The sequence below is a fragment of the Accipiter gentilis genome, chromosome 19 (genome assembly GCF_929443795.1).
Source record: "Accipiter gentilis chromosome 19, bAccGen1.1, whole genome shotgun sequence".
Taxonomy (NCBI): Eukaryota; Metazoa; Chordata; class Aves; order Accipitriformes; family Accipitridae; genus Astur; species Astur gentilis.
This window is the reverse complement of record NC_064898.1, coordinates 20,096,230-20,121,673: the sequence shown is the minus strand read 5'-3', so window position 1 is coordinate 20,121,673 and position 25,444 is coordinate 20,096,230. Positions and strand designations below refer to the sequence as shown.

The window sequence follows — 25,444 nt, the reverse complement described above, 5'->3', positions numbered from 1 at the left end:
ACAGAAGCCACCCCTGTAACCCCCCCCCGCTACCAAAACCTTGCCAAACAAAACCAATACAATACATTGCAAGAAAATGCAGACAATCAATTGAATCTGTTCTCTGAAGGGCTGAAATTACCCCTAGGAGCAAACGCATTTCAAGTATGTTACTAAAAGCAGAATTTTCCCCCTCCAAAAGCCACTAATAGTTCTCATATACTCCACAGGCAGGTGGTGATGCTGCCCTTGTCCACCATACACCCCAGATCCGAATGCTCAGTGCATCTTTGGATGCACGTATTCCATAATACGTGAAATAAAAAGGAGCTTGACAGGAGGCTCTGCTCTCCCCAGGAGCCACATCACAGCAGTGCTCCAGCAGCGGCCGGTTGTGTTTGCATCTTGCACTCTCGTTTGGTTTTGGAGACGTGCTCAGACAAGCCCAAAGCTCCAGCTGCATCCCCAGCCGGCACCCGGGACCCGTGTGCCGACTTTGAAAGGGTTTCTGTCCATCCTGTGTGCAAGCCCTGAAGCGTGCACGTACTTTCACCATCGCCCAATGATGTTTTGTTCTTGGTTATTTCTCACAACCCACAAACCGTGCTGGATTAACCCATTCGGAGCATCCCTTCACCGCAGCATGAGCATTTCAATCCTTCTTCCTTCAGGGGAAAAAAGGATTTCCAACAACAATGATGAAACCAATTTAAGAAACAAACTCACCAAAAACATGAGGGCTGCCAGGAAGACCTTAGTTATCCACAGAGGTTAAAATTTTATTTTGATATAAAAATTAAATAGCAAAGTTGTTTGTTTTTTTTTTTTACAGTGATAAATTAGAAATTTACAGTACATACATTGAAGTAGATATATTTTCTGTACACCCCAAAATAATCAGTGTCTATTTCCCTAGAATTCAGAAAAAGGAGCTAACTTATCTGTTTAACGTAAGAGCTAAGCTTGTACCTCTCCGGCAGACGCTTCTGAAACCTGCAGTGAGAAGAGCACATGCTGAAGGGGGAGAGAGGGGACCAGGGGCTGGCCAAGGAAGGTAACTGCTGCAAAGTTTCTAGTTGTATAACCACAGCAACTGCACTTCCAAGACAGGATTAGTCACACATTTTTTGGCTTTAAATTCATAACAACATTGAAACGAGACAACATCCGAGTTGCACATACCCACTCTTCTCAACCACTGGGTTTTAGGCTATCTGCTGTGACTTCCCACTCACACAGCCCCGAAGCGGAGCAAGCTAAATGCACGTGGATCAATACATTTATGGAATGGTTTCATTGCTGCAACACCTAATTTTGCTTTGGGTTGGTACAGTGTCCCCCTGATTGCTTGGGAAAGATGTTCCTTCAGGAACAGCAGCTGGTGTCTCTCCCCAGTCCACCTCCTCCCCATAGTATTTTGAGACCCTCACACTCTTTAATGGAACATCCCCCCAGGTCCCTCATAGGGCTACACAGTGCTATCCTCACCCGACTCACTTCCAACGTCTCCAATCACTGGGGACACCCGTCTGTCACAGTCACCAGGGTCACAGGCAGAGATGCAGGGATCTGATAACAAGGAACTACTTAACATTCACTCCTGTGTACATAACATGGTTAAAAATGCTGTTTATTGAATCAGTCAGGTCAAACATGGGTCGTATCGGCCAGGAGAGTATCCAAACCATTTCAGAGTGAAGGACACTTGAGTGAACATGATACCTTGGCACAGCCCAATACCAGGTTACAAGAGAAGGCTACGACTCTGTCTCACCCCGTGAAAGTCAACATATAGTTGCTGACTTTACATCCCTCTCTGTGCCATGAGAAAGATCTCACGATGGAGAAACTTGGCGATCTGAAGATCTCCTACTTGCAGAACTCCTTGTCCACAGAGGAATAACCAGATCCAAACACAACACTAATAGCGAAAGACTTTACGGAGATGATGAAAAGGCTCGGCTGGTATGTAGCATTGGCCAAGACAATGCTTGTGCGTCCTGAGCAGAATGTGTCAAGTTGTCACTTGTTCTGCTGGAGAGGGAGCCCAACCACAAAGACTGCAATTAGGGTTTGTTTGGGGTTTGGTTTTGTGTTGTTGTTTTTTTTTAAAAAAAAAAAAAAAGTGCTCTAGCACATGTTTCAACATTGACATTGAAACAATACGCACTTCTGGGACAGATTAGTGCTCACGGCCAGAGCTGGAATGAATTGTGGTTTGGGAAGCACACGGGGCACCTGTGTGAAAAGCAAGGACTGCAACAGAGCAGTGCCTGTTCTCAGCTGCCCTCGAAGGTCGCGCAAGTCGGGGCACCGGGGCGGATGCTCTGCAGCTGACTAGGTTCCACACAAACAAATGAAGCAAAAAAGTTTAGGGCACACAGATAAAACCGAAGGTCCTTCAAAGGGATAGTGCATCAGAACAGCGTTCTCTTAAGTGCTTCTGGGATATTTCTATTTGCATCACCTTTCTTATTAGCCAAACGAGCCCCCAACGCAAGGTTCAAGCTCCCCATGAGCACAAGCTGACGCCTCCTCAAATAAAAGGATAAGAAAACTCAACAGTTGCTATGAAACAACATTATTCAGCAAGAAGTTGGATCTCTTCTCTTGGGATCCCTTTACAAAAACTGGGGACTGAGGACTGAAGGACTGCTCATGTTCTGCGTGTAAATATATACTAAAAAAACCCCCAAACTCCATAGCCGTCAGTGAGCAATTGGAGCATCGTTGTGAGGCAGTCAGCTGTACTGCGATGTCACGGGCTGAGAATGTTCTTCTAATTGTAACTGACACACATAATTATACAACTGATCTGTGTGAACATGAGGTTGCCAAGGAACTTAACATTTCACTTCTCCCCAGACTGGCGTCTGCAGCGATACCATCACGCTGAATGAAATATATTAAGACTTAATTGCTTCATGCAATTGGTCTCCAGAGAGAGCCAGGTATGTTTACATGGAGAAAACTGGCATTGTTTGAAGAGACCCTCAACTCATTTTTCGCTTTCCTGGAGGAAGGAACATTATAATGTAAGACTTTATTTAAAGCTATTAAATACAGCAGAATAAAGTAGTCCGCTGGAAACAGCAGGAGCACCTGAAGGGACAGGAGTGGAGGCAGGCGGATAATGATAATCCATGCAGAAGACCATACACAGTTTCCCAGCTCCCACTGACTCCTCTACTTCTGACAATGGCCTTGAGTAAAGCTTTTAAAAAATTAGAAATACTGATAGAACCACAGAATAGTTCAGGTGGGAAGGGATCTAGGGAGGTCCAAATTCCTGCTCGAGGCAGAGCCAACTTTCAATTCAGACCAGCTTACAGATGGTAAAAACAATGAGTTGAAATTATTATTAGACCATCAGATGACTTAAAGAATCGTCCTCACTAATACCTCACTAAATCCTATTCATTATGGGTAACTCTCAGAGCTGGAACGTCCACTTGGTATTTGTTGGAGACCCTGAGCCTCGGCTGACTTGTGGTGTCCCCTCTGTATGGGAGCAGCAGAATTCCCCAGGGCATAAAGACACAAACCTCGGTAGGCGCCTCCTTCACGATGCTGGACTCGGAAAGAAGATGTCTAACTGAGGTCCTGGGTGCTCTGTCTTCTGGTAACTGGCCCCTACATCAGCCCAGAATTTGGCCCTGCACCGCCCTTCCTCCATCAGATGAAAACAACATCCCACAGCTGTGGGCTACAGTCCCTCAGCTTCTAAAGACTTCAGTGTATTGCATCCTGCTTTATTTTAAAAAAAAAAAAAAAAAAAAAAAAAAAAAGGAAGATAATGTGTTTGGATATTTCACAGCTTTTAAAGCCTTCCTGGGCTTTCCTATTTTGGGCAGCACGGTTTATGGCTATTGTATCTGCAGCATGATCCTTTTGCTGTTTATTCTTTAAGGCTTTTTCTTCCATCCCCCAGAGACAGGTTGTGTAACCGTCTCCCTACTCTACTCCCAACATTTACACAGCAATGCTTACACACGATCAGTCCTTCACGGGAGAGCAGACCATCGGGGTGTCGTCCTGTTCTCACACCACGGTCTCGTTCCCTTTCCCAGGTTTCACCCAACCATCTGCTCTCTTCTCCCGTTTCACTTTCCCTGAGTTCACCAGTCTGTTCGAGCACTTCTGCCACGTGTGCAGAGTTTTGGCTGACCAGATCCACATACCTGATGTAATACCCACCAGGAGGGACATGAAAATTTTGAGCATCTCCACTGCCATATTGGAATCATCTGCCGAATAGCGGAAAACGGCCCAGTTGGAGATTTCGTAGAAATAACAGGCAATGACACACGTTGCCGGGACGGTGTACAGCACTGAAAAGACACCGATTTTGACCATCAGCCTTTCCAGTTTGTCAGTTTTAGTTCCATCTTTCTGGAGATTAGACCTGATTTTAAATAAGGCCACTAGTCCCGCTGCAATGAATAAAGTCCCAATGACCAGGTAGGTAAAAAGCGGAGCGACGACAAAGCCCGTCAGCGCATCTAGGTTCTGGTTCCCCACGTAGCATAGACCGGTGAGCTCATCTGCGTCTACCAGTCTCATAATCAAAATGACGATGGTCTTCACCGCGGGGATAGCCCAGGCTGCAATATGGAAATAAGAGCTGTGCATTTCTATAGCTTCATGGCCCCACTTGAGTCCTGCAGCCAGAAACCAGGTCAATGTCAGAATAACCCACCAGATGGAGCTAGCCATCCCGAAAAAGTACATCAGCAAGAAAATTATAGCACATCCTGTGTTCTTAAGACCTTCTTGGATAAGAACAGGTTCTGCTGCCTCTTCAAAATCACAGGATATCCTTTCCCGGCCCACAGTTAGCCTCACAATATAAGCAATGCTATAAATATTGTAGCACATGCTCAAAAATATGATTGGGCGCTCCGGGTAGGAAAATCTGGATGAATCAATCAGGAAGGTCAGGACTGTGAAGGCAGTTGAGATGAAGCAAAGACTGGCCCAGACGGCCATCCAGATATCTGTGAATTCCTTAGCTGACCTGCTGTAGAGGCCAGCGTCGTAGCCGCACTTGAGGACACAGTTCAAGCTTCTCTTCACCCAGATGTACTGATCCGAGTTAGATCCCATGCTGTGGCACTCTTCTCCAGGCTGCAAGGAGGTCTTGCTGTGAAGGGGAACCTCTTCGTCTCCGGGGCCCTCCATGCACATGTGGTTGTGATCATTCTGGGGTGGGAATTTGCTGCAGTTTAGGCTATCCGGCCAGGCAAATCCAAATTCTTTTAAAACGGGTTCGCATCTTCTTTTGACGGAGAGGCACATGCCACCGCAGGGACCTATGGGGATGTTAATCTTCTCTGTGCACATCGGGACGTAGACCGAACAAAGGAAGAACTGGAAGAGAGAAACAGAAAGCACAAGCGTGTTAGGGGAAAATGACACAGGTCAAAATATAATATAAGAGTTTTCTCTTTTTGCCTTTTTAGCAGTAATATTTGGTCCTTTGCCTTAAAAAACAGGAAGCAGCATAAAACAAATAAACCAAGAACAATAAAAACAAAGGAGAAAAAAACCCCAAACAACCTAACAACGTTGTCTTCTTTCAGTTCGAATGTGGTCTGAAGCCAAAGCCTGAACCTTTTACTCCCCAGATTAGCTCCATGTAAATTTGGCCCATGGGTTTCAATAAAGCCGGCGGGATTTAGCCAGCCGTAAACCTCAAGGGTGCGATTTAGGAAAGCAAAAAAAACCCCAAATTGATGCGGTTTAAACAAACACAAGTATCTGTTGTAGGCGCTGCCTGGATATCACAGCTAGCAAACACGCAGGAGAAAAGGCATTTACTGAAGTGCTTTGGTTCGCGATCTTCCCTTCGCCGGGCGGTCCCGTACGTATTTACACCGGCAATGAAATACCGTCCTGCCCTCGGCTTTTGGATAACCGCGATTCTGCCACCCGACAGCCTAAGGGGGCTGCCGTGCTCGTTGGGGGGGCTCTGCCCCACGCAGCGAGCCGGGGTTTGTCCGATGGAGCCCACGCCCGTGGGGAGGACAAGGACCTTTGCCGTTCCCTCGCCCGGGAGAAGGGGGAACCCCTCGGCGGGGGTCCCTCGGTTTCCCGTTCACGGGGGTCGCGGCACTTCGGGTACAACAGAAACACGCGGGGGAGGGGACCGACCGGCCGGAGCTCCGGGAGCTTCCCCGGGACCCCGCCGCTCCCCACGCACAAAGGGGACCCCCGGGGGGGGGGGGGGGGGCGTGTTTCCCCCCTCGGAACCCACCTGGAGCTGGCTGGAGCAGCCGTACTGGATGAGGGGGGTGAAGGTGGTGAGCTGCAGCTCCGCGTCCGCCTGCAGCTCGTGTCCCACCAGGTTGGGCATCTTGGTGACATTGTAGCCCAGGTTCTGGCACATGGCGATACGGATGGCGTCGCAACGCCGCTCCTCCTCGTCGCCGAACCCCCCCGCTCCGCCGAGCAGCCCCGCCAGCAGCACGGCCAGCAACCGGGCACGACCGGCCCATCTCCCGCCGCTGCCGCCCCCCGCCATCTTCCTTCCCCCCCCCCCCCCCCCCACCTGCCCCGGCCCCGGCCCCGGCCCCGGCTCCGGCCCCGGCCCCGGCCCCGGCCGCGCCGTGCCGTGCCGTGCCGTACGGGCCGGCTCCAACGGGGAGGGGCCGGGGGCGGCTCCGCTATTAACCAGCCTCGCCGAGAAACTGCCCAGGGGAGGGACGGCACCTCCCCGCGTCGCCGCCCCCGCCCCGGGGAGCCCGGCACGGCCCGGCCCGGCCCGCCTCGCCCCCCGGGCCGGAGAAGGGGGGGGGTGTCCTACCTGCGCCCCCCCTCACCCCGCCGCCAGCGCTCCCTGCGGAGTCCCGACCCGCACCCCCGCGCTGCGTCCCACCACTGCTGGCAAGGGTGTCCCCCGTCGTCCCCCCCCGTCCCCTTCTCCTTTTGGGGATCCCCTACCTGCAGCCCCCGTCCCCTCAGAAACACCCCGCGGAGACCTGTCCCTGTCTGCCCCCCCCCCCCCCCCCGGTACCCCCTTCCCCGGTACCCCCTTCTCTCCCTCCCTCCTGTGCGCCTGGTGCCCCTGGGAGACATCCCCCCTGTGCCTTCCCCAGCATGGGTGCTGGTCCCAGGGGCTCCCCAGGGCACCCAGGTCCAGCTCCCCAAGGAGAGGGTGGGCTGAGACACCACCCCCACCCCCCCCCCCCACGCGTGTTGGGGCCCACCGTGCCCCAGCCCTGCCCTCGCTCCTGGCCTGTCTTTCTTCAGCCAAGGGTGCTCAGCCTCTTTGCTGACGGGTTAAAAGCATCCGGGTTGACTTTCTAAGCCGCCGGGTTTTCTTCCTAACGCTGGCCGAGGGGTTACATCTGGGGTTTAGTGGGTTTTTTGTCATCGGGGCCAAGAAACCTGGAGGGCACTGCTAGGTACCTTCTGGCGTTCCTAGAGATCGCCATAAACCAAGAAAGTGTGGATGAAGCATTCGTGGACTTGGAGGGGAAAGGCCTGGACGATTAAGCAGACCTTTAACGTGTCAGCCGGAGGAGGGATTACGAGCGGAGAAATGAGGCTCATGCTTAGATTCTCCCGGTATTATTTACACCCGTAATAAAATCTGGTTGAGCTGGCTGTGCCTTTAGCAAAAATATGTCATCTATTAATGAACTGTTTGTAAAGCACTTCGAAAATGCTCGGCAAAGCCCTGGTTAAGCGACCTCTTACCGCGCGTGTACGGCGTGTGGCATGTGCGTGTGCTCCTGAGCATGTCGGTCGCGAGCAGCTATGCCTCCCTCCGCACCTCGTGGCCTCCGCTTCTCCCCAGGGTCTCCCGGCTGCATCACCGGGCTAAGACTAAGACTAACAGACCAAGGCAGTGCTTAACAGCGGCTCCTTTCCAGGCACGAGACCGTAAACCGCGGCAAAACCCACGCTGTGAAGTGCCCCGTGCTCGGTCACTGCAGTTTTTCCCGGTGTGGCTCCATTGCCGTTGGTTTTTTTTCACCCCTGAGATGTGGGAAACGTGTGTGTGAGCTGTTCTGCGACGTTGTAGGGACTGAGGGGCTTTAAGTGTGCTTTCCTCCAGCAAGATGGATAGTGTTTTAATTGAGGCTTCATGAGCATAGATATTTACATAGCTCTCATCACTGTAATACTTTACAGCTAGCTCCAATAAACAGTGCCTCTAACCTCACAAAGTCCTTGTGAGGCAGACAAGTAATATTATCTTAGCTTTTTAAACACGCGGGCAGACAGTGCTACAGTCCCAAGGTCAGGTAAAGAGTTGACGACGGAGTCAGCAACCCGACCATATCTTGCAAGACCCGTATTTACTCCCAAGCTTTGCCGTCTGTAACCAGCAGCGCTCAGCTGCTAATCAGGGTGGGTGATAATGCTGAGAACGCACACAGTGTGCTGCTACGCACGGCCACCGAGCTGTTCCCAGCCGCACCGAGTTCACCGCCTACATCAGCCAAGCGTGGGGAATGGATGATGGGTGCTCTCCATGCAAACACTCGAAACCAGGAGGCAGAGAAGTTTTGGGGTTTTTTTTTTGTCCAAATTGTGTAGGAAGGACGACTAGAGGGAGGATCATGGTGACCTTAAAAACTATGAATCTTTGTCTTAGTGTATGAAAACCCTTTTCATTTGCAGTCTTCTGTTGCAGTTAGGCACCGAAGCAGAGTTTGCTGCTACCAGAATACGACCTTTGCCTAATTCCCACGGAAAAACTCACCTACTGCATATTCAGGAGTTACGCAGCAAAACCCTCTGCCCGTGGACCTGGTCCTTGGACTCAGTAAAGGGGCAGGGGGGCATTTTAAAGCTACAGTGGACACAAGTACCTTTTTAGAGGAAGAACTCTCCCCCCCCAAAAAAAAACCCTACTGCTATTGCCTTTTCTTTGAAAACACAAAATAAATACTAGAAAGTGCTACACTGCTGTGTTTGCTTTGGAAAGTCTTTTAGATAATGGGAATTAGTTTTCAAAACAAGAGCGCTGGGAGAGGCGGTGGCATATCACACGAGAAGTCAGAGTTTGAAAAAATGGTCATTACCCTGCTTTGAACCTTATGCATATATTAACAGTGATTAAATGTCACCATGATAAGCACGTACATGATAGTTTCCTTAAACAGATCAAAATAACAAACCTCCGGGATAGTGGGTTTATAGATTCTTAGATTACTGGGCAGTGTGAGACGCTGGCCTAAATCCGGCACAGCACAAGCCATGCTCCTTTCTTGATTATTGCCTGACTTACAGTACTTTTTAATAAATCTGATTCTGATTTTGAGGTTGCTTTCATTAAAATATAAGCAGCCACCCCGATAATTATTATTTATTGTGGCTGCCAATAATTATATTTGGTTTCTAGTCTGAGTTATCTTCAGCTTCCAGCCACTGACTCTTGTTCTATCTTTGCCGGCCAGGTTGAGAAGTCATTACCAAGATTATCCCTGTAGGTAATGTCAGGCTGTGATTAAGTCACCCTTTGACCTTTTCGTAGTAAGCAAAATAGATTGAACTTCCTGAGTTTCTTACTGTAAGGCGTCTTTTCCAATTCTTTAATCATACTTTTGATTTTAAAGGAGCAAGATTTGACCCTGCTGTTTGAAAAGCACTTTCAGTCCAAACCATCCTTTACAGTCTTAATGGATATGTTTGAATTAGTAGCCGAAGCATCCCTGGTCTCTTTAGATCAGCTAGGATAGGCAGACACTTGCAGAAGGCAACTCACATAATAGGAATTCCATGAATATAAAATCCTACTTAAAATTTATTATTATCTTGTTATTACTATTTCCCCCTTAAGTTTGTATGTGGGTTTTTTGCATACATATTAAAGCTACGGGCATATTTTTATGTTACAAAAATAAGTAACGCTTACCAGCATCTCTGAGAGTCTTCCATCATCTTGCAGGGTATCTGAGAAGGTTCAGAACTCTTCTCTGAACATTGATATCACCGTTGCAGAGAGTTCTTTAAAGATCTTGGATACAGGTTATCTAAATGTGCAGGGGTTTCAGAATGTGTAACTTGTAGAGCTGTTTCTGGACACTGAAATTGTAAGAATGCATTAAGTACCATTAGTTATCTCTATCATGCAACTCGTATGTATTTTCCAACATACAACAAAAATATCTGTTGGACGCTTCTGTCACCTGTTTTGTTTACTGACAATTCCAGAACTTGCATTGGATGATGGACTAGTACCATGAGTGACTTTCTCTTGGCCTCAGTTTACATAAAACGCTATTGTCTTTGACCGTCTGTCCAATAACTTTTTGGTTTTGCTTATTTTATCACATTCTTGTCATTCCTTTTGGATTTATATTAATTCAAATCAATGTCTCCTTTCTACTGTTTGACATCTATGCTTTTCTTAAACTTAATTAACTTTTTAATTTTTTTCTTTAATTTTTCCATCTATAAAGTTAGCTGAACTTTTTAATCAAGACAGATCACTTTCTTTATTCAGTGATGGCTTTTCAAGCACCTAGTAATATATTTAAAATGGATTCCTAATTACTATTCACATGCTTAATATAAATTCTCTCCACTACTTACTTCTGTACTTTGTGAGGCTGGCCTTTTTGAAGTAGGAAATACGTCTATTCCCCGATCTGCATTTATCCTGCTGTATTTATCCATTATAATCAGCATTTCAGTTGTCCAGTAACAATGAGAAAAGAAATGGTTTTTTTTGTCATGACACTTCAAGTGATCATGGGTCTACTCCACCTCGGGAGAAAAAACAGCGCAGTGAGCTGCATATGTATTTATGCACATATATACACATATGCTAATACACACACACATTTTTATATAGAAAATGTTCATATATAATACCAGCGCACAAGGTAGCGCACAGAGTGGCACTCTGATTCAATGGCGTTAACTCAATCAACGTTGATCTCTGTGGGACAGAATGTGTCCTAGACCTTAAAATAAAGTATATAGTATGTGCAAACTTACCTGCCATGGTGCCTTGTAGCATCCCTCTGGGCCTGATCCAGTGGGATTTGGCTCCTGATGCTCTCAGGATACTTTACTTAGGTTTCTACCTTTGGTCTCTCCATGTGAGCCAGCTCACTCTGCCAAGGGAGACACAGACAGTACCAGCAATGGAGTCTCGAGGGCAGGTCTCCTGACATGCTGTTAATCTCTGTTTTCATGCAGGCATAACTGTAATTTACTTTAAAGTACTTTGGTGCAGCTAAGCTGTGACACACAGACCCCATATCCGCATTCACATGTGTAATTCCTCGCATGCCAACATGGGTCAATAGTTGCTCCATGACCCCTGAAAGTCAATATTTTGGTCTGCACAGAGACCTCAGAATTTGGTTTTGTAGCATTGTAAACAGGAATTTCAGTGCTACTTAATATGCAACATTTTGAGAAATCCTTTGCATTTAGATAGCATCAACATGTTTGACAAAGCAAGAAGATTTTTCAGATTATTCATGCGGTTAGAAATCCAGCAGGCACAGATGTATCACACACAATGTTCAATGGGGCACTGAAAACAAAGCTGGCCACAACTTTCGTAAGATGAAAGGTGCCCATATAAGGTCACTTCATCTATGTGTTAGTATTTTTTTCACACTGGTATTTCTCTTTCTGGGCTTAAGAATAACTTTAATTCTATTTTTTTTCAAACAGTTTTCCCAAAGCCCCTTTCCTTAAATAATTCAGAGGTTGATATAAGTCTCCAGCCAGATTAGCAGAAAAGACAAGAAGTTGCGAGACAAAGTCACTGACAGGATCCGGTGAGATAAAAACATCTGCACAATGTTTTTTTCAGGGTTTAGCTACATTTATATAATGTTGTACTAAAATACAAACCCGTCCAAAACAACCAGCCCTCCTCCCTTGCCTGATTTTACTAGACTTCTCAGGAAAGCTCTGCTGCAGACATCCAGTGTGCCCAATTTCAAGAAAATCTGTTCCTTTGGGGAAAATTAGTAGACTGTTTGGAAAATCAGACCACAGTGGAGGCAAAATTCAGCCTGAACTTTAGAGTCAGTGCTTCTGCCTCCCCAAATGACTTTCAGTTTGAACTGCTACTCATCTTTTCTTCTATAACGCTCAGGGATTTGCATTTTGGCTTGAAATTTCCCACACTTGACCTTAGCCCAAGGGATTATTTTTTTTTCTGGAAAATTATGAACAGTTTTCTTCTGAGAAAATTGTTTGGAGGCCCCTTTTTTTTTTAATGCTTAGATAACTCCAAAACAGCTTGGTTTTATAACTTCAGATTTGGCATGTGCAGGGTGCAATCCTGATGGAGGAATGCACTTTTTGTCTCGTTTGAAGAAATTTCATTTCGCAATAGCAAATTAGCCTGAAAGTTTTGGAAATAATAGACCAATCATTCACAAGGCTTGATTTAACCGTGGTGGAAAATGACAGGCTGAGTTCTCTCTCTCTGAGAGGTCACGAGTCTTGTTTTATAAATACGGCTTAGTTTCATTTTTGCAGAGTCATCTTTCCCTCTAAACCTTTCTGCGTCCTGTTTTGCTTTAACTCTATGGCAGCATTGGAGGTTATTTCCCATATATTTGCTCTCCACAAGCAACATTGTACTTGGCTTTCGGTGGCGTTTTGTACATTCTGTAAAGCAAATTTCACTGGATATGATTTAAGAAGGACTCTTTCTGCCTTGCATGGCATGCTGAATTAAATTACTGCTCCTCACTCACCCAGATTGCACCAGGTCCTGGTCCTCACATCCAGTTGTCACCCACATCACACAAACCTGCTTAGGGACATAGGGGATAGATGTTTTTGAAAGCATCCTATAATCCTTTCTCCTCAAATGTATTACCCAAGAGGTAAATACTAAACTTTTAAACATCTAAATTAATTGATTTATTACTCAAGAAGTAAATAACAAGCTTTTAAACATGGAAATTAATGAATTAACTAGTTTTTTAAACTTTGGAAATCAAGTTAGGCTGAGATATAAATCCCTCAACCTAAGAGCTGAGAAGGTGGATTTGCCGATACGCTTCAGCTGGTTTGCACCGCTCCAGTGATACCACGACAAGCTGGTTTAATCAATCAGTTATTGCAGGCTTCAGGTTGTTCTGTGTCATTGGAGCAGCACAGAGCTGTCAAGCGTGCTGATGAATCTGGCCACAAACCTTAAAATGTACTATTTTTCCCCATTAAAAAGCCCATGTGAGCTGATATGGTGTGTTTAATTACATAACAGCAAGTATTGACTTGCAGGGCACGGCTGGAAAAAAAACCCTTCTTTGTATTGTGTTAGGCAGGCGGTGGGTCATTCTCCTGGGAAAGAAATTCGACATCTGCCAGGAGGTGAAGTTTGCTGCACTCACACCGCTTTTGTAGCGTCTGTGAATACACAAAGGGGGACTGGATACAACAGTGAAACCTGTCCCCTTGCTGATAGGGACTGTTGGCACGACTCTCACAAGGAGCCGCTTCACGCCCCAGTAAAGTGGCTTTAAGTTATACACATGGCTGCCTTCAGGTCCTTACAGAATCGCAGAGGAGTTTAAATAGGCAGCAGTACTTGACTCTTCCCGTTCTAGCTGGACTGTCCGGTTTACAGTGGCACTATTCTTCACTTTGTGGGCCATTTAAAACATAGTCACTGAGTGCTAATTATTTCCAAATTCCAGTCTCCTCTGCAATTTTTCTAATTTTTTGATTTATTATAGGTTGTTTTCTCTTTAAATGATCACAGTATGCACTCAGTTTGGGAGCTGGTATAATTATTTCTTTTAAGGAGATGAGTTTTTGCTAATATATTTATACATATAGCATGGACATAATTGCAAAAGATACCTGCTTTATTCTAGTCCCTCTTCCAGTGTAGTTTCTTCCCCTTTCTCACACAGACAAAGCTGCTCTTCCATAAACCATTCGTATATGACATTCATAGTTTTCCTTTTTACCTATTCCTACACAGCTAAAGCAGTGCTACATTCATATGAAGACAAACACATAAACTTCATACCAGACAGTGAGAAGGACTGGTTTGGCAAGTCTTTGGCAAACAGGTTTCTTAATTTCTACCCAAGTTGGCAAATTAATCATATGGATTACTGTTACACAGACTAAAGGACTTTCAAAATTAGTCTGAGCGTAAATAATGTCATTCACTCTTGTCCAGAAGGCTTCGCTGTCATTTTACATTTACCTTCTGTTCCTTGCACACGTACAGGTGATTACGTGGTGTGCAACCCACCTTACCTTATGTGCATATATGCTCTTACTCTGACTCCCTGACAGGGTAGGTCCAGGTACTAATTGTCAGAAAACAAATAAAATAAATAGTCCTGTGATGATGAGGAGGGGTGGTGTGACCACAAATGAAAACAGATCAGTTTAGATTGGCTTCAACTGTCAAGGAACTACACCCTCATGCTTTTCTACCGTGCTGATCATGATGGTATTTTAGTGCTGTACCGAGGTTTTGTTATCAATGGAACAAATGCAGAATTTTATTTTTATTATTGCTGGATCAAGCATTTCAGTACATACTGATCTTTCGTTCTTGAGCAGCGTAATTTATATTTGGAGGCTGACAATTAATCTAGCTCCCCACAGACATATAGATGAACTTAGAAAATAAGGACAGTTTATGTGAATTCCATTTTTCTCAGGCATTTTTATTCCTCAGAGAGACTTCCATGGGGCCAAATTACCGTGTATACTAGATTACCATGATATTTCAGTTCCTTATGGTAAAAGTTCATGTCATTCATTACTGTTGACACTATACACACATCCTTGGGGAACTATGAAAAATATAAAAAGAAAACTCCTAAAAATGTGCATAAAAAACACAAGAAAGCTGCCGTTTAACCCAAATATTCCCCGAGCAAAACTAAAGCCAATTATTTCCCAAATACAAAAATTTCAAGCCACAGCTGGGCACAGGGCTGTATTGAGATATAAGGTTATTACTCAGTTTATGACAGAAAATCACTCCAGATATATGAAGTAATCAGCTGGAAAGAAGATCAACACACAAACCCCTTTGCTCTGAACGCAAGGTGCAAAGCAGTGAAGGGTCGGGCTCCCAATTTAGACAAAAGCCACTGTATCTGCTGCTCCAGTGCAGCCAGTTCCTGAGGATAAGACCTAGACTGACCCCTCCTTATTTTAATCTCGCAGGAAAGGCTCTCGAGGATGCACTTTGCCACCACTCCAAGACCACTGCAATGGGGACGACCACTGAATAGGCCAGTGATGCCCCAAACCCTGCCTCTCCTTCCTACGCATCTGATGTAGGGGTTGTGCAGCCAAGGATGACTTTTTTGATAGGTTTTGCCATTGCTAGGTTAGTCTGCCATTGAATCCTATGTAGTCAAGGCAGACAGAGAAGGTACTTGAGAGTCCAGATCAGATCTAATGGGGCTGCACGGGAGATGCTCCACTCTCCCTTGACTATCAAAGGAGCTTAGGATGTCTATCTATCTCATTCCTTATTTCCTCCAGGTAGTTGGGTAAAGTTAAGAGGAACTAACATAGGCTCAAATGTAATAGGAGGGTGGGGATTAATGAAGAACTTATGCAAGAACCCTTGGGCAACAGTGCATGACTGTAGGATAAATATTCTTGATTTCAACCTGACTAGAGGATGATTTTAACAGCTTTATTGTAAGACTAGCACACAAAGTATAATGATGCCATGCCACTCCAGCCTCTGAATTATGAAAGGATGAACTGGGTCCCAAGCATATGATTTCAGTAAGTAAAAAGCCAGCATTTCAGGAGATCATTTGTTAAGTAGACACATGGGAAAAGAGGATTTTCAAAAGTCCTTCTAGAAAGTGATACTGGTAAGAGATGGCCCTGGGGTTTATTTTCTTCAGCTAAACCAAACTGAGATGCTGAATGTTAAATGATGTTTGTTTTGAGACAATGAGCTTCTGGTAAGCTGTACTGCAAACCTGTATATCTCTTTTTTTTGGATCATCATTAATTATAGCTCCTCTGTACAGTGGTAATAGGTGTATACTCTTTCAACCTGGGCTATATAGTTAACTTAAAATTTCGCTTCATCATCTGAAAATATGCTTTTCTGCACTATTTCTACATAAAATCTTTCTCCCTACACAGAGACAGATGCAGTTCAGTGGGGGTGGGAGGGCCGGGAGGAGGTATACTTTCTTGCATATGTTGTGATTTCCCATGTAAAGTTTACTAAAGTTCTGGTATGAGGGAACTTATTTGACATATATCATTTGGATTAATGTTGCTTCATGGCATTGAGACATAAATTGCACAGCCATGGACATCAGGTCATTAACGACCCTTAGTGCCTTGGTTTTACGGGCAGTATGCCATCCCAGCCAGGGCTGTATCAGTTCCCCCCTTGGCTTTTGACCAAAGAGATCTGTATAAAACATTACCATTACACCTCTTCTCCTCTCAAAATCAAGCAAAATTTTTTTTATTTTCTATCAATAGGACGTAGAAGGAAGGTGCTTTCTTGGTGTGGGAGGGGAATGTAAAATGATACCATGTCTGACCAGTTACCTCATCTCTATGCACAGGCATATGCACATGCATACCGAACTCTAGCCAATGCAGTAAGTTTCCTGCTCCCTATCTTCAAAATCTTCCAGTGCTAAAAACCACTGTAAGAATATCAAGAGAAACCATCTGACAGTGACATACATCAGGCTGCAAAATGACCTCTCCCAGGGAGTAGTGAAAGCCCTATCATTTATGTTATAAACAATAGTAATTCTTAACACATGATGTGCACAAAGCTGGACAAATATTAGATGATCTGCAAAACATGCCTTTGAGATGTTACTGCTACACAGAGGCATGGATGGGGTTTTGGGCTTAGGGCTCAAAGACCAGACCTATTCCTATTAAAGAATTTACACTCAAGTTCATCTTTTCTAGCTGAGAACTCAGATACCAAAATAACCCCACAGCATTTACTTACAACTAAACTAAACACTGGAAACTGTTCTCTGGAAGACAATATTGGGAGGGCCAAAGAAATAACCTAATACTTTAAGGAGGGGATTTTTTTAGAGACACAAAGTTGGGTGTTCAGCCTGCACTGCAATCCAATGAGATCTGAGCATCTAATTCCCACAGGGTTCTCTGAAAATACTGACCTTAAAATGTTAGATTTTTCTCTTGGCCACACCAGAGTTAGTATGAGGGAAGTCTCTGCAGGAGACGTCTGTAAATGAGATCAGAACTGAACCATAAAATGCTGACAAAGTCATCTGGAGCGCACAGAGCTGTGTTCAGTGATGAGTATACCATTTCATTATTTTTGTGTTTATTAATTTTTTTTCCCCCCATGTGTTGGTTTTGGTTTATCTGCAGTTTTTATTTGATTTGTATTTTATTATAATTTACTTTCATTTGCTAGTTCTCAGTCTATTTACAGAGAACAAAAGAATGCACAATGTAGAACAGTAGAATAATAGTGTTTATTTTCACAAGTTTGGACCGATCAAGTAACTCACAAGTCCAAAAGTGGAACCATGCCTGAGGTAGGTTAGGTCATCTCAAGTGTGGGGAAACAAACAGAAATACCCCATTCTTCACTATTGTTTATTATATTTATGCCACTTGGGAGTTTTAACAATACCACATATATAAAACATTTGTTCTTGCTTTCTGCGCTATTCAGAGTTTTCTCAAGGATCTTTGGTGCTTTTTTTTTCCTAGGGACAGTGCAATGTTGCTATGCTTTAGTGACTTTCTCAACTGATTTAGCAGAAATGTAAGAAACGGCCCCTAGAAATGAGCCAGGGGTGCTGAAAAGGAGGTTTTGTTCTCTGAATGCTTCTATGTTTAAAAACGGTTCTTTTGAGAGTTTTAACTAGTTTGCTTCAACTTCTTTCCTTGATTCTTTTTCATGTACATTCAAAGCTCGGTCCAGCAGAGAGAAACTAAAAGCAGAGTCTGTTGTTGCTATCAGTATCTTTGCTGTCCCATCAAATCCACAACTGGATTTTATAGTGCCCTGAATTTTGACAGGAGGTCCAAAGGTGAATGCCACCTCTGCCCGCCTAAACCAAGTATTTCAAAAGCTAATAGTAATCACGGGTGTGTTGCTTCTTTCATTTGCAATATGAAGTGATTTCAAGACACCTTTCAGCAAATAAAGCAAATAAAGCTTGCAGCAAGACATCTTGCTGAAAATAAAGGCAAAGGGAGCAGCTTGCCTCAAAGAGCCTCCTCCAAGTCATCCACCCTACTCACAGCTTTGGATGCCCAAAGTCCTGCTGAAGGATGATGTGGTTTATCAACACAGCATTGCAGGGTAACCTAAAATCACTGCCAGCCTGCTTGAAAACACAAACCTGCAAAACACAGTGATTCAGCAGCTGCTACTTTGGCTGTTGAATTCTACAGCTGTGATGTCCACGAGCTGGCAGCAGGAGCGATCGGAGTCCTGAGGCTATTTCAACACGACCATTTGAAAATTAAGTTGCTGAAATTTACTGTTCATTATTCCTCTGGAAAAATTCAGGCTTTAATTGAAAGCCTTTTCAAAAGTGCTGACTTCCTAGAAACTGTCATTACTTTTCAAAGGAGCCATTGGGTGCTCGGTTGCTTAGAATAACTACATTTCTATCTGTGGCCTTAGCAGCCTAACTTGATGGACTGACAGTTTTATTACAGAAACTTTAAGTACGCTAGGAACTTCAAACAGAATAAAAATGGCTCCTTCTGAGTCTTTTCTCATGTTCACGAAGCTATTCTTTGCTTTGGCTTTGAAAAAATGCTTGTGTTTGAAGCATAAATAGTGTTGCAGTAATGACACCAAATGAGATGGAAATGGGTGGAGAGGAGAGGCAAACAAAAAATTTTTACTTGAGGATTTCATCATTCATTCCTGCCTCCTTTTTCTCTCCTGTTTCCTTAAAGATCGATGCTGCTGAAGAACAGCCAACCACCAACTGCTGCTCCTGCGGGCAAATGGTAATGACTAGCTTGTATCTACCCTACTTAGGGCCAGACCTCTCTATAGCATATTTATCTCAGATGTCATTTAAAAGGCCCCAAAAAGAGGCAGACAGTGAATTAGCAATCAGGTGGCATAGACAATAGAGGTCCAGAGCTCTGCTTCACTTCTTGGACCTCTTTAGGAGTGGAGACCCAGCTGATGCTGCCTCAGAGCCCCGTGTGTGCAGCAGTGTGCAAGCCCAGCCTGCTCTCATCCTTCCCACTCACACTCATGGAAGGGTGAACGTCACCTGCACGTTTGAAGGCTGCTGCCCCCACCTGGTATGCAGAAATGAAGGACATAGAAGTTATGTGGGACAGGTCTTTCCCGACTGCTGAATTTGATAAACATCCAGAAGGGAGGATGGCAGAGGAATGACACGAGTTCCAGAGACAGCACTGTGACTGTAGAGTATGGGCAGACATACCCTTTGATAGCACACAGTTTTTCCACCAGAAAAGATTTTATTCCATCTAGGTGGTGTAAAGGTGGGTTGTAGAGGTTTCAGTCAAATCGAAGTAGGGAACTAGCCTTTATTATCTGGGAGAGGGAGTTTCGAGCATGGGAGTAGGCTGAGGTACCTGGATAATGCAAGATGTGATTTTGCATTCTTTCCAGAACTATGGAAAGCACCTTCCTGGAAAGCAGCAGAGAAGCAGCAGGTTCACAGTTGCTGTACTGGGCTGCTCTTGGGATGGTGTCCACATGCACTGCCTCTTACTCCTTTTCTAGTGAACCCAGTGGCTCAATTTAGCCTTTAACAACCAATTCTGTCACCTGATTTAGAAACAAGAAATCACTGTCTCTAGGAACAGCAGCACCATAGGCTAAATAATACAGTTGAAGTTCAGTTCTACTGACGCCAGTAGCATGAATACGGCTCAGTATGTCATCTCCTGGTTTGGCCTGCAGAATCAGCGTGGTGAACACTATGATTTTGCTCTCTTGCTGTAATCCTTGGTACCTCTGCAAGAAAGACTGCAACGTTTATGTTTGGAAAGAATCCAGATTTGTATAAACTAGAGGATATTATTGTGTGTATTAAAACGTTCACAGGGTATTATCCCACAGCCCATCCCATATTTGTTTTGGAAAAGATTACATCTGGAAAATGGGAGAACTTCCAGTTAATTCCTTTACCTTGAAATATCAGCAAACACAAGGGTATTTTGAGATTATTCCCTGCTAAAAAATGAACAAGTTGCATTCATGACTGTAAGCCAAAAGAGAATCTCTCTTCAAATAATGAAAAATGGGTTAAGTTTAAAGTGCAAGTAGTTGTGGAGACAAGGCTGAAAGTAGTTCTTAAAGGGTCCTTCTTTCCTTGGAGGAAAGTAAAACCAGCTCAATTAACAGCCATTCATTCCCATTCAATACAGCCATTGCAAGCATTAGGGATACATTACAAGTTTGTGGTTTATTTCTACAAAACTAATTATATACTGGACTTACCGTTTGTCCTGGATTTTGAAAAGAAATGGACATTGGTGGAGCTGACTATCCTTAGATACATCATTGATGGCATGAAACTCCAGACCTCCTTTCTCAAAGGCCTTCAGCTCTCTTCTGAAATTTGCTGGTTTTTACAAATTTCAATATTCTGGCAGCTCCCTGGAGAAGAAACAGCATAGCAACATCTCCACAGTTCTGTGCAGTTTACTGAAGGAAGCAGATGTCTGTGTGTACACATTACCTCCACTGACCTGAACAGGATGAATTTAATCCCTAACTTTTTAGCAGCAGAGTATTTTTCAGTCTGGATTTCATAAACTTTATGATGGAGGCATGAGGCAATTGCACAGATGTTGAGAACAAACCGAAGGAGAAAAACAATGAGAGTGGAAGAATGGGAAAAGAAGAAAAATTAAGTGAGGGCAAAACCCCCTTCTGCTGGAAAGAGCAGTTCTTATCGGACAAGAGAAGCTACTTCTAGAAGTGAAGTTCAGGCTCCAAGAACTGCATGAGTAGCAGGGAAAAGTTGGATCACCTGTCCCAAGGGAGAAAATAAATACATGGGAAAAAAAAAAAAAGCACACAAGTTGGAAAGCAGCTTGAAAAGAGGGCAAAGCATTCAATTTCTTCCAAGTTAAAACATTTCCAGATTGTTCTGATATTTAAAAAAGTTTAGAAGGAAGATTTCCCAGATCCCAATACATTTGGAAGGCAAACCCTCCTGCAATGTGAAGTTCCCCGTTTGGCTTCTTTCCTCAGGTTTCTTTTTTTCCCTGTCTGATTTTGTTCCAATTAGTTAAATGTTGTGCCTTGGATTCCCAGGTAGACCGCCTTGTAATACTGATACCCGCTTGCTGTGAAGGCAGTCGGTAGCCTTCACACCTCCAGCCACTCTCATGGGCTGAGATATGTAATTTACTTGCAGACACCAGATTTGTCAGACACTGAAGATATTAGCAGAGAGTGTTCTCAGGCTGTGAGACCCACTGAAACCTGGAAAGGCAGGCGCTACTGTTCTTCATTCAGCAATTGCCACCCAAGCCATCTGATTCCCTAATATAATCAGCTATCACCAGTATAAGCAAACTGGAAGACTGCAGCGCTGTCCACCAGTTAAGGTCTGTTGCTAAAGACTGAGTCTGGCGCTGGACTTGTGCTGAAAGCTGTGTTTTGTTAACCCAGCTGCAAACAGGTGTGTGGGCAACTGGAGCTGAGAGTCTAAATGCACTAAGATGCTGCCACATCGCTCCCTTCTGTGGCACAAGGCACCTGAATATCATAGCTGTCCTAGTCTAACGAGGCTCACAAGCGTATCTGACATTTTTGGCAGCCTAAATTTTTATTCAAACACATTGGTATATCTGATACTGCCACATTAATGAGGACCAGGGAGTAAGCTGAGCACTCTCAACTCCCCCACCATTCACGCTGCTTAGCGATTAGCTCACTCCCTGGCTTTGTTTTTGGGACTACTCTGAGTAACTCTCTCCAAGGCACCTGGATATTACAAGGCAAGTCCTGAACAGCGTGTGCCACGTCACCTGGCTTTATGCCACTGGTTTCATCACTGACATTCGTTTAAGTAACGTTATAGAGACGGCCTGCTATTCCCAGTACACAGCCTTGTTCATGCGACAAGGAGAGCTCCCAAAAGCCCCAGGTACTTACAGGGACAAAAGTAAAGGCTGTCAATGCTTTTTTAATTCATGTAACTCCTTCCTTTTCCAAGACTATTTTGTCCCAGTTCCAATCAAGGGTAAGTTTCTCCCAGGACAGAGTAGCCTGGGCTGGCACGCGATGCCAACTGGGCTATTGGTGGTTTTCCCATGCTACTTTAGCCTTTGGGCTTCTTCCCAGAACAGAGTATTGCAACCCCATGGAAAAGGGCCTGGAGCAAGGTCAGGGCTGTGCCACCTTCTATATTAGCCTCGGCTAATAAAGCCTGTTGGCTCAGGCTTCCTCAGCTGACCCCACAGGAGAGATGCAAAAGCCTCCAGTTCTGAGCAGGCAGCTCTTCAGTCAGATCAGGGTTGTGGCACAAATGAACAGGGTATCCTGTTGGGTCCTTCTTTACCAATTTTACTCAACTTGAGCAGGACAAGGCCTACAAAATTAGGTCTGTTTGCAAAACCCTGTCTCAGAAGCGAAATTATTAGTTTGTGCAATTATTAATATTGTATGTGCCATAGTTCCCTGCCCACAAATAGAAGGCAGCAAGCAAGCCTTAAGCCCGGAGTAGCAGCAAAGCCAAAACACGCAAGCAAGAGAGACAGAATCCATATCTTAGGCAATAATTGCCTTTTCTGCCCACAAGCAGTTCTTTAACAGTGTAATGCAAAAACAGCAAGCAAGGCACTGGGTCCAAGCCAAAGTCCAGACAATATTGCAGCAGATTATCTTGCCAATGCTGCTTCCCTACGAGGGTCAGCACACAGCAATATTCACTCCCTTACTCAGCCACGCAGCCGCAGCTGCAGGGCAGCAGTACCTCAGCACTAAAGCTGAATTTAAAGTTATCTCTAGGGTCTTCTACTGGATTCTAAACACAGACTGCCATGGGCAGAGTTCTACCTAACAGAGGGTTGGTCGGTCAAGCACGCTTGACTGAAATAGTATAATTGAACTATTTAGGCCAAAAATCTCCTGGAGCAGATTTGCTGGGAGTCTGCAAATAGCCTCTCAGTGGCTCCAAGTTCTGTGAACCGTCCAACTTACCCATCTATGGGCTGCTAAATTTGAAATGAAAGTATGCTCTTGCACCCATAGCAGGCTTCTTGGAAGGAACGGTAGAGGCTTTTGCGAAATTCATGACAACTTTGCTCTATCTGGTTGGGAGTGGTACAGCCTGGTCTCAAGTCTGATTGACGAGGGGAACTCTGCAGGCTCTGCAGGAGGAGGATTTGGAGGCAGGCTGTAAGGGGGAGGCATCTTCTTGCTGTGGATCTGTTCCAAGCCCATACTTGACCGCAGGTTACTTTGCTGATCTTCCTATTTGTGGGGGGATCTACCTCCCACCTAGGTTTTGAAATAACCCCTCCAGACTTCACCACTGCACAGAAGGTACGGAGCGTACTTGCTGCACCAGGACCGAGTGTCTGCAAACTGTTGCTTAACAAAGACCTAAGTAAAATCCCCAGGTCCTGACACACCCAGCCCATTTAGTCCCAAAATAATCAAAACTTTCAAGCTGGAGGCAGGTGCCAGTTTTGCAGCTGAGCTCCAACCGCGCCGCCAGTCACCACCTCCGCGGCTTTTGTAAAAACGCCATCCCCTCCCCAAACCAGAGAGGATCGGCCTCCCTTGGCCTTCATTCTCCTCACGCCGCCGTCGCTTCTCGCTCCCTCGACGATTTCCACACACACACACACACACACACACGGCGACCAACGGCCGCCCGCGCGCAGCCCGCCACCGGGCTCGCGCCACCCCCCGTCCCGTCACCCCCCCCCCCCCGTCTCCCTCCACGCGCCGCTCCCCGCCCCCCCGGCGACCGCGGATTGGCTGCGGGCCTCACGCGAGCCGCGCGGAGGTGGGTCGGGCCGGGCCGGGGGCGGGAAAAAAAGCGGCTTGCCCGCGAGTAACCCCGCCGCCGACCAGCGCCCCGCGCGACCTTTCTCCTGCATCGGCGGTGACGCGGCGGCCGCGCGCGCCCCCCTGCCGCCCCCCCCCCCCCCTTTCCCCTTGCGCGGCAAAGATGGCGGCGCTGAGCAAGTCCATCCCCCACAGCTGCTACGAGATCGGGCACACCTGGCACCCGCGGTGCTCCTGGGCCGTCCTGCACGTCACGCAGGGGGCACTGGCCGAGTCCCTCCGCATCTACGGCACCCTCTACCTGGTGGGTGCAAGGGGGGGGGTGGGTGGGCGTGAGGGAAGGGTCTGGCCTTGGGGGCGGGTGGGGGTGTCTAGGGGAAGGGTAGGAGGAGCGGGGGAGCCTGGTCTTGTTTTTGGGTGGAAGGCCATGAGGGGTGGCGGGGCGGGGGGAGCCTGGTTTGGAAGGGAAGGGTTACGAGGGATGTGTGTGTGGGGGTTGGCGTGGGGTGAGGGCATGAGGGGTGTTTGGGGAGGGCAGGGGGGATGTCGGAGCGGGGGGAGCTTGCTCCGGGGTGTATCATGCAAGGGCATGAGGCGTATCAAGGAAGGGAGGCTGGTCTGGGGTCGGGGGAGAGGTGTGTGTTGGGAGAGGAAGGGCAGGAGAGATGTCAAGGGGCAGCCTGACCCTGGGCTGAGGGGGCAGAAGAGCGAAAAAGGTTGTTTTGGGGGCAGTCAGGTGCTGGGGAGGAGAGGGATGGTGGTGGGGGCGGCTTGCTTTGAGGGCTGGAGGGCATAAGGGTTGTCTGAGGGGGAGAGCCTGGTGCTTGGGTGTGGGGGCAGGAGAGGGGGAGTGTGTTGAATCTAGGCCTAGGAGGGGAGAAGAAGGGCATAGAGGGTGGTGGGGTCTGGTGGCATAACATGCTGTGAGAGGGGTGAAGCTGGTGGGGTAGGAGGGCATGGGCAAGGGCACAACCTCAGCTTTGTATTTTCATCATTTTCCAGTAACTATGAGAGCTGAATGAAAAGACTTAATATTTGCCTGGGAGGCTAGTATTGTATCTTTGGCAGCAGCAAGAGCATATGTGTATTGCAGTTGGTGAAACCTTGGTAATCAGCGCCTTAGGATCAACAAGGTTCCATTGTATGATGAAGCAAGGCTAAAAAGATACTTTAAGGCTAAAGGAGTCTTTAAGTATTGAGAAAGTATGCTACAGGTGAGGTATCTTAGTTTGAGCGTGCTGTTAGACTTGGTTATATCACCTCAGCAGCTGGCTTGCTTCCAGCAAATAAGGGTGTAGGTAGAGGAGTTGGACTCCGTTTGCATCCATCTCTGTAAACATATACTGAAAGCTGATATGAGCTGGAGTTGCTGCAGGTGAGCACTTCATTCTGTCCCGACCTCTGTGTTTCTCTTGTAGTGGTGCTTCAAGGACTGAGTAGTGAGCTGACTACTGAGCTGGCCCCAAGCTAAGTCTTAAAGAAGGAAAAACAAGTTACTGAGTCTGTACTCTGTACCAGTGCTGGTACAAC

The 25,444-nt window shown here is 46.0% G+C and overlaps 3 protein-coding genes across 3 annotated transcripts in view; 2 read left to right on the top strand and 1 right to left on the bottom strand.

Annotated features, from left to right (window-relative positions):
• The window catches only part of PRSS23 (serine protease 23), an 898,595-nt gene that overhangs the window by 95,450 nt on the left and 777,701 nt on the right, over window positions 1-25,444 (top strand). The window lies entirely within an intron of this gene.
• Window positions 2,094-6,477, bottom strand: FZD4 (frizzled class receptor 4). Its single transcript, XM_049823469.1, has 2 exons — window positions 6,236-6,477; window positions 2,094-5,349 (listed from the first exon to the last, which is right to left on the bottom strand). Exons 1-2 carry the CDS (start codon window positions 6,365-6,367, stop codon window positions 4,021-4,023), a joined length of 1,461 nt encoding a protein of 486 aa, XP_049679426.1. The 5' UTR covers window positions 6,368-6,477; the 3' UTR covers window positions 2,094-4,020.
• The window catches only part of TMEM135 (transmembrane protein 135), a 176,932-nt gene continuing 175,462 nt past the window's right edge, over window positions 23,975-25,444 (top strand). The window contains exon 1 of the mRNA XM_049823474.1: window positions 23,975-24,218. Coding sequence (XP_049679431.1) covers window positions 24,078-24,218 — 141 coding nt within the window. The 5' untranslated portion in view covers window positions 23,975-24,077. The remainder of the gene's footprint in view (window positions 24,219-25,444) is intronic.